At 43.9% G+C, this 16,621-nt stretch overlaps 1 protein-coding gene across 24 annotated transcripts in view; it reads right to left on the reverse strand.

Annotated features, from left to right (window-relative positions):
- Positions 1-16,621, reverse strand: part of kcnma1a (potassium large conductance calcium-activated channel, subfamily M, alpha member 1a) — a 137,783-nt gene that overhangs the window by 9,082 nt on the left and 112,080 nt on the right. For 21 of the 24 annotated variants that reach the window (XR_004616165.1, XM_034607801.1, XM_034607784.1 and 18 more), the window contains 6 exons: positions 13,878-13,971; positions 9,508-9,634; positions 8,113-8,337; positions 7,318-7,510; positions 4,220-4,333; positions 835-965 (listed from right to left, as the gene is read on the reverse strand). Coding sequence is in view for 23 of the 24 variants with exons in the window: in XM_034607801.1 (XP_034463692.1) it covers positions 835-965; positions 4,220-4,333; positions 7,318-7,510; positions 8,113-8,337; positions 9,508-9,634; positions 13,878-13,971 (884 nt within the window). In the remaining variant the exon portion in view is untranslated. Of the gene's footprint in view, positions 1-834; positions 966-2,717; positions 2,802-4,219; positions 4,334-7,317; positions 7,511-8,112; positions 8,338-9,507; positions 9,635-13,877; positions 13,972-16,621 lie in introns of all 24 variants that reach the window. The other 3 variants (XM_034607803.1, XM_034607804.1, XM_034607805.1) reach the window with 1 other exon arrangement.

Here is a 16,621-nt window from a genome sequence, read left to right on the forward strand (position 1 = left end):
ATTGAGGAAAAAGATCAAACCTAATGTGAACTAGAATCGCACTCACAGAGAGTATGTTCCTCCTCCAAGACCCAACAGTCCCCTCATGAAACCACATTGAAAGTCACTAGGTCCGAAGAGGTTTTTTTCATCAAGACTCATGAACTATTCTCTGAGAAATCAACGTAATTGCGGAAAAACGCCCTTTCTCACAATGTTAAAGAAAGTGAAAAAAAAGTCCTTGATCCGCCCCGTGATCTGCACCAGAATTGAATAGTTTCTTCCCTGACTCATACCGTATCCTTCCACCAAGTTTGGTGCCAACTAGCAGACAATCAAACTTAACATAAACACGACCTCCTTGGCAGGGGTGAATGAGAAAATAGTCTCTGTTACCATAAACTTGAGTATTTGAAAATAAGAGCTCTAACTAAATCTGAAATAACTGAATTGGGTATTTAATAGTATAGTCATGACCACCAACGGAGTAAACAAAAGAAAGAAACTACATTTTGGGGTTTATCAGCTTCTAAACTTTTCTCAGGTCCATCTTTTGAGACTCTTACTTCGAAGTTGCTCACCTCCTCCCTTCATCCTCCTGTTTCTAGCAGTGCAACAACATGCAATTGTTACCCGTCGGGCACAGCTTCTCAATGTACTTTGTTTGAAAGGTCTCTCTACTTTTGTCTTTTTCTCCACATTCCCAATAATACTCTTGTAGCATCTAAATGAAAATATGCCCGTTGATGAAGTTATAATCAGGAAACAAAAATGTGTGGTAAAATGTGTGATTCCAAGGAAGCATCTTTGAGGTTTGAGAAAAACACTCCCAACAAAGCGTGCTGGTGAACTCACAGCGCTCATCAGGGAGTCGAGCACACTGACAGCGAAGGCTGTGCCGCAGGCGAAGGGCTGAGTGAGGTACAGCTCTGTGTCTGGGTCATCATCATCATCTTGGTCCAGGAACTGAACGTTTGAGTCGTTCACTGAGAGAGGGGGAACACAGCGGAGTTAGAGACGGGCGCTGTGAAGAGGCAGCAGCCAAACACACACACACACACGCAGACACCAACACACCTGAGAGTTCAGGGATGTATACTTCTTTTTCTGTTTGTTCATTTATTTATTTTGCATGTGTAAAAATTTGGATATATCATGGTAACGTGCTGAAAAGTCTCAGGTATGTAAGGTATTGAATCCAGGGTTCTAGCTCCTAATATAATGTAACATTAGATGCACATTATATTTTGCTTCTACAAGAACTTCATTTCTTATCCAAACAATTGACACATTTTCACCCTAAAGCACAGTTTCAATGAATCACCAGTTCAAACATAAACTTCTCATCATCTGTAAGTTTCTGTCCACGTACTGTTTAATTGTTTGGAATGTGAAAAAAAGTATTTTTGACTTTTTAAGGATTATAAAGGTATTTAGAATATTAAATCCACATGCAGGAAGCATTTCATACATTTAGACAAACCACAATTTCAGAAGAAAGTATTTAATTATAATATGCATACATAGTGATAACCATTGTAGAAGTCTCGGTCTTAAAAGTATTTCGATCTTTTTGTTAAATAACTGCAATAATAAATAGGTATAATAGCTATATATATAAAATAATGACTGTGTTGCTTGACTAAACTATACAAATGTAATACTACATACTAAGTGGGACTTCAACAATGGCTACTTGAGAAAACCATGCACTTATGAATTCATGCTATGTCTTTCTGAGTTTTCCTTGATAGATGTGTTTTATTCCACATCATCACCTTGAGAGAAATATTTACCTGTCCCCTGAAAGTCAAATTAAAGCCAGGTAACAACACACTTCTTTATCTCACGATTAATAATATATCAGGTCTGCTAAATGACCTAAAAGGCACAGTGCAAATGAAACAACTGAAATAACAAGGATGTCTTTCTCTCTTTCGTCTACGGCGTAATTGGTGGAATAAAAAACCTTAAGTGCTCCCTATAGTGTGCGTCTTTTTCCTTGGACTGGATTTCTGGCAGCAGCGGGCACTGAAGGGTCTATGAACCATTGTTACTTTGAAAATACGAGCATCACGCAAGTTTTTGTTTGACTCCACCAATATCTGAGCTTCAGAGATATGGTCTGGAGAAGACAAAAACAAAAAAGAAACTGGAATATGAATTTTAAAAAAATAAATAAACAGCTTAAAAGATTGTTTGATCTTAAGTTTTTTGTTTTTGAAATCTGATTTCTTCCCAGGCTTCCTGTGCGCTGTGGAACAGAAATGTCAGTCAAAGAGACAAGGGGCTGATGCAAACGGGCCCCGGCCAAAAAGAGTGGTTTGGAGGGGGGGGTGGATGTGGATATGTATATGTGTGTGAGTGTGTGCGTATTTGTGTGTGTGTGTGTTTGGAGGAGGGGTAGGGATGGAGGGGCGGGTGGGTTGCTATGAAAACAGCCACAAGGACAGACCGAGCGTGATCAAAGCCTGGCGATGCTCTGCAAACGCAACTGGAGGAGAAAAAAGAAATACCCCAAAAAGAAAAAGAAAAAAATCATTACAAAAAAAAAAAAAAGGGGGGCGAAAACAAGACAGTCAATTTCAACCAGAGTGAAGAATAAAAAAAAATGTGTTCAAAGTGAAGCCATGGGAGCAGCGAGGGCCTTGACTGCAGCCAGATAAATCAAGACAAGCTGATGAGGAGCGGCGCGGTGGAGCGAGCGAACGGCAGCAGAGGACAAAGGCTCGGCTTACCCAGCTCTGTTATCATTTGTATGTTGGTTCCACTTTTTTTTTCCTGACTGAGTGAAACCAATGGCAGTAGTTTGCCAGGTTTAGCTAATGGCGACGAGACAGGTGCAGAGAGGGAGAGGAGAAATGGTGTCGTTATTGAAACAGTTTCCGAGAGAGCGCGATAAAGGCATTTTCGCTCGTCTCAAACTACACCGGTGTCAACTCCGGGGGAATTTACTCCCGACACGTTCACGGTTGTCCGGCGTCTAAAAGTGAGGCCCCCGTGGATTAGAGTGCACAAAGCCGGAGCTGCCGTGGCGGTGTGCACCCCAACAGCAACAATAAATTATTTCATGGTAAGTCAGTGAAAGGGATAAACAAGGTCTTATCCATAAACACACCTACCATACACTCCACGCAAACAAAATTGATCACGCAACTCAGATGGGGTGTTTTTATGTTGCGACTCGACTCTAATCTGCCCCTGGCACCGCGAACCGAACATATGACAATGTAATTACAGAATGTGGTCCCGGTGAGACGCGCAGACACCCTCTCCCCTGCGTGCGCTCCCTCCTTCCCGCTCTGAAGGACAATGCTATCACAGCTAGTCTTGATGTAGCCGTGAAATTCGTTAGCCGAGAGCACGCGGAGGCACAACGCCGCAGCTTCGGAGCCGCTCAGGACACAAAACCTATGACTCCCAGCGTGGATAGCATCTATAGTTCTGATGATTGCGTATGCAGTCAGCGGCCTAATAGGGGAGAGCCTCTCTGCAGGTAATGGCTGGCCCGGTTACAAGTAACATTAAGTAGCTCCTTTCTCTTTCTGGCCTTTTTCTTAGCCGGGCTCATGCTCCATTGCTCCCTAATTGGGTCAGGGGAGACAGAGTAGCCAGTCTCTGGTGCTTTAGAAGGCCCCTCAGAGATCTGAAAGTTTCATGAGTCCCCAGCACCAGTGGGAATACAGCCACTGCCATTGTTATTAATAAATGGACCCATTTTGCAACCAAGGCAGTTTTTTTTCTTCTCCTCAACCTTTTCACTCTCTTTCCTGTTCTCCCTCTCTCACCCTCTCCATCAGGCTGAAGTTTCTCCCGTGCATTAGTGGACAAATTGTAGGAGATGAAGCGATCGTCCTAAAACCGCCTGTCCAACATCAGAGGTCCACAATGTCCCGAGGAGCAAAGATATCTTCCTCTGTTTGCCGCTAACATTATCACCACTTGACCAAAAAGTGGTCAAAAAATGACAAGCCCGATCCAATAATTCACGTACGAATAAGAACTCGAGTTGGGCAAAGCTACGGACAACATAAACGTGAACAAAAATTCCACACCGAGCATTCCTGAGTCCGCTCGACCTTGAATGAGTTGGAACTTTTGGTAGCGGCATGAAGTTGAAGTCTTGGGATTATCAGTTCTTTGTGTCTATGTCTGCGAATGGGTAATGAGTTGATCTGAGGTTATTGGGTGTGTGGCATGCGACATTTGCACTGTAAAGATGGTTGGAAACGGCTTTAACCTAGTTCTGTGATGATGGGGATGTTGGATCCGGTGGTGACGGAAGCCTGACGCACGAAGCCATGTACTGGACTGCTGTCTGGAGATGACCGGTCCATTCCAGGAGGCGTGAAACCTGGAATACAGGTAAATAGAAGACATGAGTAAATAATACAGAAAGAGTCATAAAGAGATCAAGGAGAAAAAACACTGTGCAAGCAAAAAAAAAAAAAGTGCCTCTCATGTAGGTATCATAAGCATGAGGAGGTAACCTGGCACTCTGTATCAACACCATTATACATAGTGCATGTCAGCTCACTCAGCAGGAAGTTGTTGATGTGCGCTTTCTGTGTCATTCAAATGTGTGGATTGACAAAAAAAGGAAAAATGGAGGCGAAGGCTGAGTGAACAAGGGGCCGTCTCGAAATTTGCAATATGGATACTGTGCTTTTAGGGGTCAGCTAAGACATATTTAGCATTCGCGTCTCTCCATCACCGGGCCGACATAAATTTTGTATGTTGTTCATTTTGTTCCGATAAAATAGGTGAAGTGGATCCTGAAAACCTTTTATCGGAAATGGCGTGGCTCAGAACCACGAGGCGCAAGTGCAAGTGACAGGACTATGAATTCACATGACTTCACATTTTTTGCATTTCCTCAAAGTGACAAGTAAACACCTTAAATCTGTAATGCTATATGCATAATGCATCAACTGTGTTTTGACATCCATCATTTAGTGCTGACTACAGCAAAATGCCAGCTTATAGTGCCACCACCAAGGAAACATAATGCAGGGAATATATTCAGGTCACAAAGTTTTTAAAAGGATTGCACATTTTTCCATGCGTGTGTGTGAGTGTTTCTTGACAGAAAAGACACACACACACACACAATGAGCTGCTTACATTACAAAAGAGATCTTCCAGCCCTTTGCAACCGAAAAGACACCAAATAGTTTAGTACACAGCAGGAAGCACACACTGAACTGAGGCATGGATAATCATTACTCTTGTTATACCAATTATTGAACTTGGAAATAGCGGAGGTTTGACATTTTGAGTCGACCAGGGAGCACGAGCTCAGACAGTGAAAACATCATTTTGTCGATGTCCATAAAGGATGAGGTTCACTCCACCGGAGAGTGACAGCAAGTTTTTTTGTGTGTTTTTTTTTTGGGATACTGCCTCTAAAAACACTGCTCTTATTGTATCATAGTGAACATGAAGACAGCACAGAGCTGTAGAGGAGCCGTTTCCATTCTGCGCCGGGTGTACAGCAGAAAGTGATTGTTGGTGAGAACAGGAATACATGAGGCCTGCTGCTGAGCGGCTTTCAAAACCTGTTAGCTTACAAACAGCTCAGGAAGTTGCAGTGTGAGCTGCAAACAGAGAGCTGTGTGTCTCTCTGGGACAGAACCAGAGCGTTAAAACGCCACAAAGCTGAGATGTGTTTATCTCAGCGATCATCGTAATCCTATATTAGTGAATTCATGTAGGAATTAAAATCCCCACCTATGGCAAATAAAATACTTTTAATATTTGTGTATATATATATATATATATAAATAAGTCTTCTATTCTTTCTCAATTTTCTTACAATCAGTTTGCACTGTAACATTTTACAAAATAACATTCACTGCCCAGACTACACCAGCCGGCGTTTGAAAAGCAGTCTGATCACACACCATGTCTCCTCCTCTGGCTGTTGCCAGTGTGAGGCTGTAACCTTGTCTACCCGACTACAATGCACAATAGACATGTGAGATCTGGGTTACGTACCCCCTTATCCCTGTAGCCCCCTGGGCACAGCTATGCTCTGTGGTTGACTACATGCTACAGCAGCCGTGAGAAGCTCTCCCCCAGGAAAGCGCATGTTTATTTATTCATTTGCACCTTCTTGTTTTAAATTCCACAGACAGCGTCTGAATGGGAGCATTCAGGGAGGAAGGAATCCCAGAAGCAATACCTATGATACAATAGCAGCGTCTGGGTATGTGTGTGTGTTTCCCCGTGTATGCATGATTGCATGTCACCGTGGAGTGTGTGTGTGCTTCCTAAAGTGAAGTATTTATCACTGAAATGGTTGGTTGATGTAAGACCCAATTATTGATGACAATAGGCTCCATCCATCGACCCTGGGAGAGGATATAGGCAAGTGGGCTTCATATCGAGGTGGCTTTCTGTGGATACGGCTCCCAGGAGCGGCATGCTCTCAGATTTACCCCTGCTTATTGTTCCTCAGTGGCACCACTATCGACAGCACATCACTCACTCAAGGCTGGAGAAATAACAGCATTGGCATTCTCCTAAAACATGTGGAAGTGCTCTGCACTAAAAAATAATGGCCTCTTGGACCTTCAACTTTGATTTGTATTTACAACAGTCACTGTGGTGGCTCTAAATAGTACTGAGCTCAAGGCATGTCATGCCTTTCAGGCTAATCATAAACTGAGGATTACCTGTTTGTGGGTGTGTGCGTGGATAGATTGCATTGGCATGAGTGACTGCTTGTGTGCGATGCGTGCGGACGTACACACATCCGAACACGAAGGTGCGCGCACGCCTGTGTCACTGTTTTGTTGTGACTAATGAGGAGCAGCTGAATTGGCCTGCCTGGTGATTTGTACTGGCTGCTTAATGATGATGAGGTCTGATGGGATGCCAGGTTCATGTGTTTGTCTGCAAACATCAACAATCTGTTCCAGACGATCCACCAGACACCAGATCAGGGGGAACAACATCAAGTGACACAGTCATGTTGATTACATCATTATAAAGTATTATCAAGGACAAGGAGCAGCATGTAATTACCAGGGACGCCACTGAAATCAGCAGAAAATTATGTGGAGTAAACACTCTTCAACGGCTTGATGAAACAATCAGCTCAGTCGTCAGGAGTTACAGTTAAGTCTGTTTATAGATGCCATTTACAACAAACCTGTATTTCAATTAAGGACACTTAGCAGACTGTGCATGACAAACTACATTCCCCTCTCCCTCAGCTCACCCTCCCCTTTTTCCTGTCATCTTTCCCCATCTTTGAATACTGTCTTCTCTCCCTGCCACAACCTGTCCCCTCAGGGCAGCCGTGCACATGCAGTCCAATAGGACGCTCCTTACCTTGGGAATTAGCCTGTAAGACCCCGATGCTGTCATCAAACTGCATAGATTTGATGTTGAGCGATGCCAAGATGCATTCCTTATCCTGCAGTGAGGCGTCTTCGATATTGTTCTGATTGGCTGACAGGATTACACACATGTCGCAGAGGTTGATGTTGACAGCCCTTAAATCCGCCCGACTTAATGGTGTACCCTTCAGGGTGAGGAGAACAGAGAGGGAGAGAGCGAGGCAGAAGAGGAGGAAGCAAAAATGCGGGGAGAAGAGACAGACATGGGGGACAGAAAAACAAATTTAAGAAGTGAGCAGAGTGGAGCTTTGGGAAATTAGTTAACAAGTATTCTTGTTTCGAGGCGATGACATTCCACTGATCTAACTGGGCACTGGAGAATCAGAGACATGGACTAATCTAAAGGCTAGCCTGCGCTGAGGGCTGTGTTTGGGATTCTCCTCTGATCATCAGTCAAGTCAGGCCTAACAAGCTCTAAGGCAGCGAGCCACGCCATCTGTGATGGGCACTGCAGCTGCAACACATGAACTCCATCTTGGATATACAGGATGCGTCACTGCTCTGGTAAAATGAAGAAGAGGGCGGGGTGGGGTGGGGTGGGGGTGGGGGGGTTGACTGAGCTCGCATAGAGTGATCATTCAATTGAGTAATGTGTGATCACATCAAGCTGACAATGCCTCTCAGGATTTCACTGTGCACGTAGCTCAAAATGTCAGTCACATGCACACACAACCACAGATTCTGGGTTTTAGATTCATCTCCCGTGGCAGGGAACGGGTGCACTCACAGGTAAGATGGAGACCTTGGGGAAGTTGTGTAAAGTTTCCCACTCTCTGCGCAGGTAATCCAGCGAGCCCACAAACACTATGGGCTTCAGCTCGTGGTAATGGAAGTTGCTGGCTCTTAAAGGCATCACCAAGTTTCGCAGCCCCACCAAAGCGGACGTGACATCCCCAAATATACAGACCACTACATGGCCGCTCAGCACCGTCATGGAGGCTTCACTCCGGGTCTGCAGGGAACAGGGGGTGGGGGGATATGGGGAAAAGAAGAGAAAGAGAGGGAGGGATGAGTGGGAGTGCAAACAGAGGAGTAAGAGACACAGAAAAGAAATGAATGCTGTTAACAGAAAACCGGGTAGTGTGCATGAGGAACCAAACCAACAGCATTTAAAAGTCTGTTATAAACTGTTATAAACCCACATTAAATAGTTTGTTAACCAAGCTGAAACATACATGATTAGTTCTTCTTTAAAAATCATCTATTAAGAGGCTGCAACATTTACATCAACGAGGATTTGGTTAACTACTATTCTGTTTATAAGCAGTTTATTGGATAATCAGGAATCTCACACAGCAAAACCAAAATGCAATTTTTATCAGAGGGCAGTTGGCTGAAAAATGCAGTTTGTAAGATTTTAGGCACATACACTGTGTATGTATGTATGCAAGCACCCTGTCATAAAAACAGAAACTCATAAACAAAGCTCCTTAATGTCGTAAGAGAACAATGCAAATCCTCTGCTTTCAAGATCTGTCGCAGCAGCTTGATGTGCATTTCACTGCAAGTTTGTTAAGAAAACTAAACGCAGCCAGTTTCAAACTAAAACTGTGTCTTTGTTTACCGGAAACATGTGGTTAAACTAGGAGCATTGATTTTATCTAGTGGATGAAACATTTTTGAAAATTATCCACAGATCAGGTCCAGTGACCACACTCTTCCAGGAATATTTGTCACCCTCCTATTTAATCTGAATTAAAACTTGAATAAAACCTTTAAGAGAAAAAGTGTAAAAAAAAGTCCCTAAATCTCAGCTATAAAGGTTATTTCATTTGATTTGGATCTTAAACCCATCACCCTCAACCTAAATGCTTACAAACTGCGTTGCAAAAACATCCGAGCAAACCCATGCGTGGAGAGGAGCTGAAATGCTGTTCACAGATCTTTGGAGGATATATACATACGTATAAAAAACAATAAACTCACCTTGAAACAACAGAGAGGCATTGAGAGAAATTTCAGTACATATTAGTATGTGACTGTGTTGCTACAGCATCGAGGGGAAACCTTTGCTCCTGAGCATCACTTACTTTAACTTCAGTTCTGTTATTGTTATTTTGTGTATATTTTTATTACATTTCTTTATTGCATTGCACTTACAAAGCTCTTGCCCCCAACTCACCAGGATTACTTTTTCGATCTCCTTAGACGGGCACCAGTGAAACATCCCTGTCGAATCATACCTCTTCACGTTCATGTCCATGTTCTCGATTTGTTCATTTCCAGGAATCAGAAGGGGGTCGTGTCGACTGAGGAGACAAAATAACACGTGCACGTTAGCACATTTTTGTGAAATGCCTGCGGCCTCGTGGTCGAAGTGGCAAAACCACCTGGATTTGTTTTGAGATACACACAGTAAAGTCAGATCTGATTCAGATTCATTCATCACTTCAACTGCAAAATGCCGGACTGCACAGATCAAGGTGCAGTTCACATTTAAAAACAACACAAGACACATTATCCATAAAAAAAAAAAAAACATCATAAGATACAAGCTTTAAAACTTAGCTTAGACATTTAAAGTGCATGAAGATCATCCCATTTAAACTATTTTTAACTGCAATAATATTGTACATCCCATAACTAACACATCATTCCTCCGTTCGCTCTTGTCCTTGATGCCCGCGCCATCAGAAAACTAAAAGACCCTGGTGCCTGCAGTGGTGCAGAGGAGAACAGCAAGTCAAGTCGAGACTTGAATGCTACTGACTGAATGGCATGACAACACAAGGCCAATTACCAGCTTTTACCCTCTCCTCCAGTTCCCGACGCCATGCGGAGCAAATAGTAAACGCTCCAACAGGCTCACACTTTAAATATTTCAGGAATTTGCCCAATCACATTTTGCTTCCACAACTGATGGACATTAATGTTTCAGCAGCGTGTCACAACCAAACAGACTAATCCACAGCAGTGGGCTGCTGAGTTTTATCCGGTGTAACACTGACCATGAAAGGGCTCCTGTCAGCCCTGTTATGCTGCCTCTCTTGTTCTTGCACTTATCCTACGAGACGTGTTCTCACAGTTCCTCTAAAGGCAAACCCAGGATATTTCACCCAATCCCACTGAGTCAAAAGAAACTGCAGGTTTTTTTGTTTTTTTTTACTGCCGCTTCACAATAACTATATTGTTTGTTCAGCTGCGATGCAAACGTAATTTATTTACAGTTCAACCCAAATAATGAAATCCTTGGTTAAAGCAGCGCTGCACCATCTCGGAAAAACAGAGAAGTGCACGGAGACAGACGCTTGAGTAAAATGGGAGAAAGCATCTCAAGAATTTGACATACATCTCTCTCAGTATCACTCTCTCTATCGTCTATCAACACTGTCATTCGCTGACAACGCTTTGATGTCGTCTCTTCCTTCAGCCGGCATTTGGGTTGCATGCCATCGCAGGAAAAGTAAAAGTTATTTAAAAAATAACCTGTCAATTAGGCACCATCTCACCACCTCTCTTTCCCCCTCTTCCCTCTATCAGTTAGTGCAGGTGATAATAACACTGACAGCATTTAGTGTTTTTTACACTCAGCCTGAATCTTTCATCCAGAGCTGCGTGTTGCGCCAATCAACTCCACGGAGCCCCCGTCACTTCAATCTGCTCGGCTCCGCTCGCCTCCACACAGGGGCTGACTGGCGCATGCAGGCGGGCTGCCGCTCCACCTCTCTCTGCCAAGACAGCTATCTTTCACAGAGCTGTCAGCGGCGTGACTGGCAGCCTGTCACCGGCTCCGCACACCTCCTCCTCCCTCTGCCTTCTCCCTGCCTCGGGTTGAACCTACCACGAGGCTCGGGGAGAGCAGACATGACGCCCGTGCCACAGTGCCACGCCCGAGGGATGTCAGCAGCGGATGATACCTCCAGCGATTGGACGCATGTCGTCAGTCACGACCCGTCAAAAAGGTTTGAGGACATGTTGTCAGCGGCGTGGTGGAAGCGCGGTTCGTTAGGAGAGTGACATGTCGGACAGGAGGCCGGGAAACTAATAACCCCAACGTGCTGAGGATATAGGTCAGGATGCAAAATGTGATTCAATGTCACCTTTGACATTTCAATAAACTGCATAAATATATTTAAATAGATTACAAAATACTCTTTTTTACATTTTATTCATTTGGAAAATCCTTTAACGGAAAGTCCCCCACCAAAACGCAACAACTACATTCCTATTTGTAATGAATTTACAGTATATTGGTTTGTAAAGCAAATATTTTCCCTGGGTAAAATAAAGAAATTTATCAGATGCACTTTTATATATATAGGACAAATATTTCCCTTACAGCATGTCTTACTCCAGTGTCTCCCCCCCTCTCTTTCTTCCTCCCTCCCTCCCTCAGTATATATTTCAAACAGAGTTGAGTTATTCCAGTGTATCACTCTGCAGTCACAAGCTGGGGATGGGCGTGCTCCCCCAATCCCTCTCTGCCAGACTACGAAGGCAGCCTCTTGCTTTGAAAATTTTCCCCATCATGCAAACTGACAAAGGCATGCTTTTCAAAAGCCCACAGCCAATCTGTTGATCATTATTTATTTACAAAGGCCTTTAGGCTGCGAGTCCTGTAAAAATCATACTTGATACGTATGCTCGCTCTCTCGCTCGCTCGCTCTCTACTGTGTTTTCCCCCGCCTTGCTTGTAGAATAAAGTATCCCTAAGGCTACCTCAAACAATCACTTTTCATTGTGCATAAAACACACCTTGTAAAGAACAACTGTTTAATATATATGGTGTTATATGTTGGCGGGGGCAGCTGCGAATGGGGGGGGGGGCTGTGGACTGTGATGGGTAATTTGATGTTTTGCTGAAGGCTAAGACTTGGAGAATAAAAAAAATCTACACCTATAACAGAGGACCTGTCATCCCCCAGTACCCAAGAGCCAGCAGAATACAGAAGCACCCCTAAAGCAGAAAAAACTTTGACACCGCTTTGAAGCGTTTTCAAAACTGAGTAAATAACTCTCAAGAATTATTATCATTGCGAGATCAAAGCGGAGATGCATATATTACACGGCAGAGGGGGACCGTCTCGCGAGCAAGGAAAAAAAACAACAAAAAAGGGAAGAGAAGAAAAGGTTTTGTGCTTTAAGTTAGGCAAACTAAACAGCCTTTTAAACAAGCAGTTAGCTGGAAATACGCCAATGTCTAGTTGCTTTTGTAGTCGTTTTCTCCCTCTGAGCAAGGGCATCGAAAATGATGCTCTGTTGCAAACTAGACTGAAGGGTATGACTCTGTGTTGGGCTAATGGTTTGGCAAGTGTGAAGGCTTATTAAGTGCTTTTTTTTGTGTGTGGAGAACCGAGGGGGAGGCTGACAAGTGCTGGACAAAATCACATAGGCACGCCAGAGCAGTAGGAGGAACGCTGCCTCAGGGAAACTCGCAGAACCAACATACAAAGACCTCTGCTAGAATGTAAGGAAAACAAACCACGGCACAATAACGAGAAACAGCAAGAATATAATTCAGAAATCAATGATAGGAATCAAAGTATATTTGTATTTTCCACTTTGTTGCCGATTTTAAACTTCCTGGCAATACAATCTTTTGTTTTTGCCTTCAGGGATTTTTAATTCCACACAGAAAACATGATTTGTTTTCCCGCACACTTCAGACTCTCCGCACAGTTCTCTCCAGATGTTTTCCTCATGTGAAGTCGTGAAGGTGATGACCATAACACTCAGCCTCATTAGGAGACAGGCAGCGCAGCTACGAGTGTTCCTGTCCTGTTAGATCTTCGCCGCCGTCCCTTTTACGCCACCATCCCGACGTGCAAGCCGCGGCCTCCCCTGCCTTTTCCACGCTGTCGTGTTGCTAACCCATGCCTCTGAGGCGGAGGAGCACAAAAAGAAAAAAAAAAACTAGCCCCCTTTTATCCTTCAAAATCAATTAACGGCAATTTAATTCCACGGGACAGCATAAAAGGAAGGTAATATTTGAATTCATATTTGATTGTGATGATACATCTCGCATATGGCCTTAAGTACCAGAAACAGTACTCACAGGGGTTCCCACAATAGAGGAGTCGCCTGAGGGCAAAGTAACCATGCAGGTCCCTCTGATTGGTTGCTGGTGTCATTAGTGCCAGCATTGTTTAAGGAGTACATGTGGACCAGACCGGAGGAGGTGACAGCTGGGACTTTAGAGCCAGAGGAGTTTTTAAACAGCTCCTCACAGCCGCTTTTCATGACAGAAATATTATTTCAGCTCCGTCATTAACAGCTGACAGCATGCCATCCTCAACAGCCAGAGCATAACTGGGCACTTCTCCTCTCTCGCAGACTTTCTTATACCTCCTTCCTCTGCCATCCTTAATTTGCCCCCCACCCCCCCCATTCCTTCCATCCAAAAACTCCCAACACAGCAGCATCCACCTTCCGAAGTATCTCGAGCACGCATGCACTCCCTCCATCCTCTCCTCCCTCCGCCTCTCCTCCGTTATCTGACTCCCTCTCACTCCCCGCTTGAGAGATGGAAGGAGATAAATCGGCGTCGCTTACCTCATCATCTTGGGCGAGCAGTTGGGCGAGTTTCGCATCCCTCCGTTGCGCTGCTTTTTTTTGGGCGAGAGCGTCGACGGATGCTCGTCTTCAACTGCAAACACATGCACAGGATGTCAGAACAGAGACAGATGCTCGGGGGAAAGTGTGCTGGACCTGACATTTAAAAAAGAAATTGCCAACAAACAATTAATCAGTCATTGCAAACAAATAAAAAAAAAACATGAACAGAAGAAAAAAAAAAAAAGGAAAATTAATAATTCAGTGTCAAATTGGGAAAATATAGAGAAAGCATTAGTAACGGACAATGGTAAATCTGAGAAAGGCAGGAGAAAACCACGGAGAAAAACCAATTTACGACCTGAAAATGTCACGGAGGGCTCACGTCCCAAAACCCCCATATTTTTGGCTCTGCTATAGGTGCACTTTTAACAGGGCTTCCACTGCTACACTACTGCTGCGTAAAACCCAATAAGCTGTGCAGGTTGGACCTCTAGCAGTCTGCATCAGAGTGACCATGCTTTACCTACACCATTAATTGCCATGAGATGGTACAGACTGTCATTGTCAATGGGGCGCGGGCAAAAGCAATGACAATGAGATAAATAAGGTTATGGAGATGGATCTTGTGTTGTTTTTTCCCCTCTACATATGGCTACTTAAACCCCACCCCATCATTCCAGTTCATTCTAAAGCGCACAATGGCTCTTCTACAGGTCTACCTCCATGCCGAGGGATCACTTAGCACTCCACACACACCATGACGGACGCTGACAGGGTATGAGTTAGTGGACTATGAAAGCAGCTAGTAATTGCTCGTCACCCTCCAGCAGATGAAGGTCAGGTCTGGGCTTTTTTTTTCAAAGTTAAACTGAAAAATAAATGATTTATTTAAGATGAAATATTCCACTTTCTTGTGTTTGACACTTTGGCTGTTAAGTGGTTGTAGGGCTCGGAGCTGCAGCCACAACAGAGCTCATTTTTGATCAGATCCAAGTTCGGTTTCCTGTCAACTCTGCTTTTCCCCGTGTTGAGAAACAAACGGGGGGGCAAAAGCACTATTTTTCCAAACTTTGCTCAAGTCCCAGTCAGACAGAAGCGGACAAGAAAGAGAAGCCCTGAGTGAGGCCAGGCCCGACTGTCTGAAGATTGCAGTGGAGCTATAACAGTATTCTGATCTTCACTACTGTCTGAGAGTTTCAAGAGCGTTCAGACAGGCACCCAGATACTCTCATCCACTCTGCACCCTCTCAGCTGCAAATGCCAAGTGCACTGTCACTTCAAACCTGTATTAGTCCTTTGGTTAGGAATCAATAACACAGCATGATATTAGTGCAAATCAATGTGCCCGCTGCAAGCCGTGACTATTCCAAGCATGTGGAATTTCATTATTGTCTGAGCACCCATTCTAGGCTGTCACCTAATTCTGCTAATAAAAGATAAGAAATATGACTTTGCCTTCTAATAAAATATCATTCCCTGACATTTCCTTTATGCAGTTGGGCATTCGGAGTAGCTAATATCACAAGCACTTTCCACTTTACAAATAATTCGCTCTCTAATGTACTTTGAAAAATACATCAGAAATATGCATTCGTTGCCGTATTGTTTTACAGAATTCTCCTGGTTTAAACTTAATGTGCTAACGGTATAAATCTAATGTTTCTCACTTGAAGCCACAACAATAACATTAAATACTTTCCAGCCAATGGGCAATAAAAGCTTTTCCAAAGAAAGATTAAAAACTTTAAAAGATTCTATTTCCTCTCCCCAAAGGTCACGATCCTCAGAGCTCACAATTTCTGCAGCACGTCTAAAAATACAAATTGAAAAGAATCGCACTTCTAAAATTCACAAGTCTTATTACTCCTCAAGTTGGGAAGTCACTCAGACAGTAGCAGCCACTGCACTAGCAGGCAAATCCGTGCAAAGCAGCGGGGGCAACCACAGCAGCAGCTCCAGCATAGTGAACCGTCATGCAGAAAACAAGGCACAATGGTGGGACGGGCCAGGCGGGGGTTACTGACTGATGCATCCCGCTAAGGGGGCGACCTACAGTGCCTACTGTGACTGAGCAGCATGGCATTACTGGGATGGTAGCGGTATTTCACCGGCAGACTGCGGGCCCGATTCAGCCGACTCTCAGCCAGGGATCTGGCCGTCACGTCTCCTGGGCCTGAGATACTGAAGCGCAGTTTGGAGGGGTGAGGCCCTGGCCCCGCGGGGAGCAGGCTTCCTTTACGGTTATTAACAAGGGGGATGTTGATTGTGCCCGGTCTGACCAGGGGGTCCTGGTTGGGGTGCAGGGTGTTGGGGAGGAATTCATTTGAGGTGATGGAGGCAGGGGTGCAGCCGGTGGCTTTAACTGAGCGGTTTTGAAATGATGGTCTAACTTCATCCATTACTGTCAAACAATGGAGAATAAAAAGTGTGAGAAAGCCTGTATTAATGCTCATAGAAAGTAAAAGGTGTTAAACTCTACAAAATAATATACTGCTCTTTATGTCATAATTGTTAGAATAAAAAACTATGTAATGATTATTTAATAAACTACAAATATGTAAAGGCTGTTTCTGTTAGAAAAACATTGCAATTTCTCTCATTTCAGTTCAGATTCATTTCATGCCATGAACTCAAAAATTCATGCCCTAACAGCAGGAATCCTTTTTTATTTTTCTAAACCTGCTGTTGAAACGTGGCGTACCCTCTTAGCTGAGGATGTTCACAGCGACATTTACTTTGCA

The sequence above is a fragment of the Hippoglossus hippoglossus genome, chromosome 15 (genome assembly GCF_009819705.1).
Source record: "Hippoglossus hippoglossus isolate fHipHip1 chromosome 15, fHipHip1.pri, whole genome shotgun sequence".
In the NCBI taxonomy this organism is placed as follows: domain Eukaryota; kingdom Metazoa; phylum Chordata; class Actinopteri; order Pleuronectiformes; family Pleuronectidae; genus Hippoglossus; species Hippoglossus hippoglossus.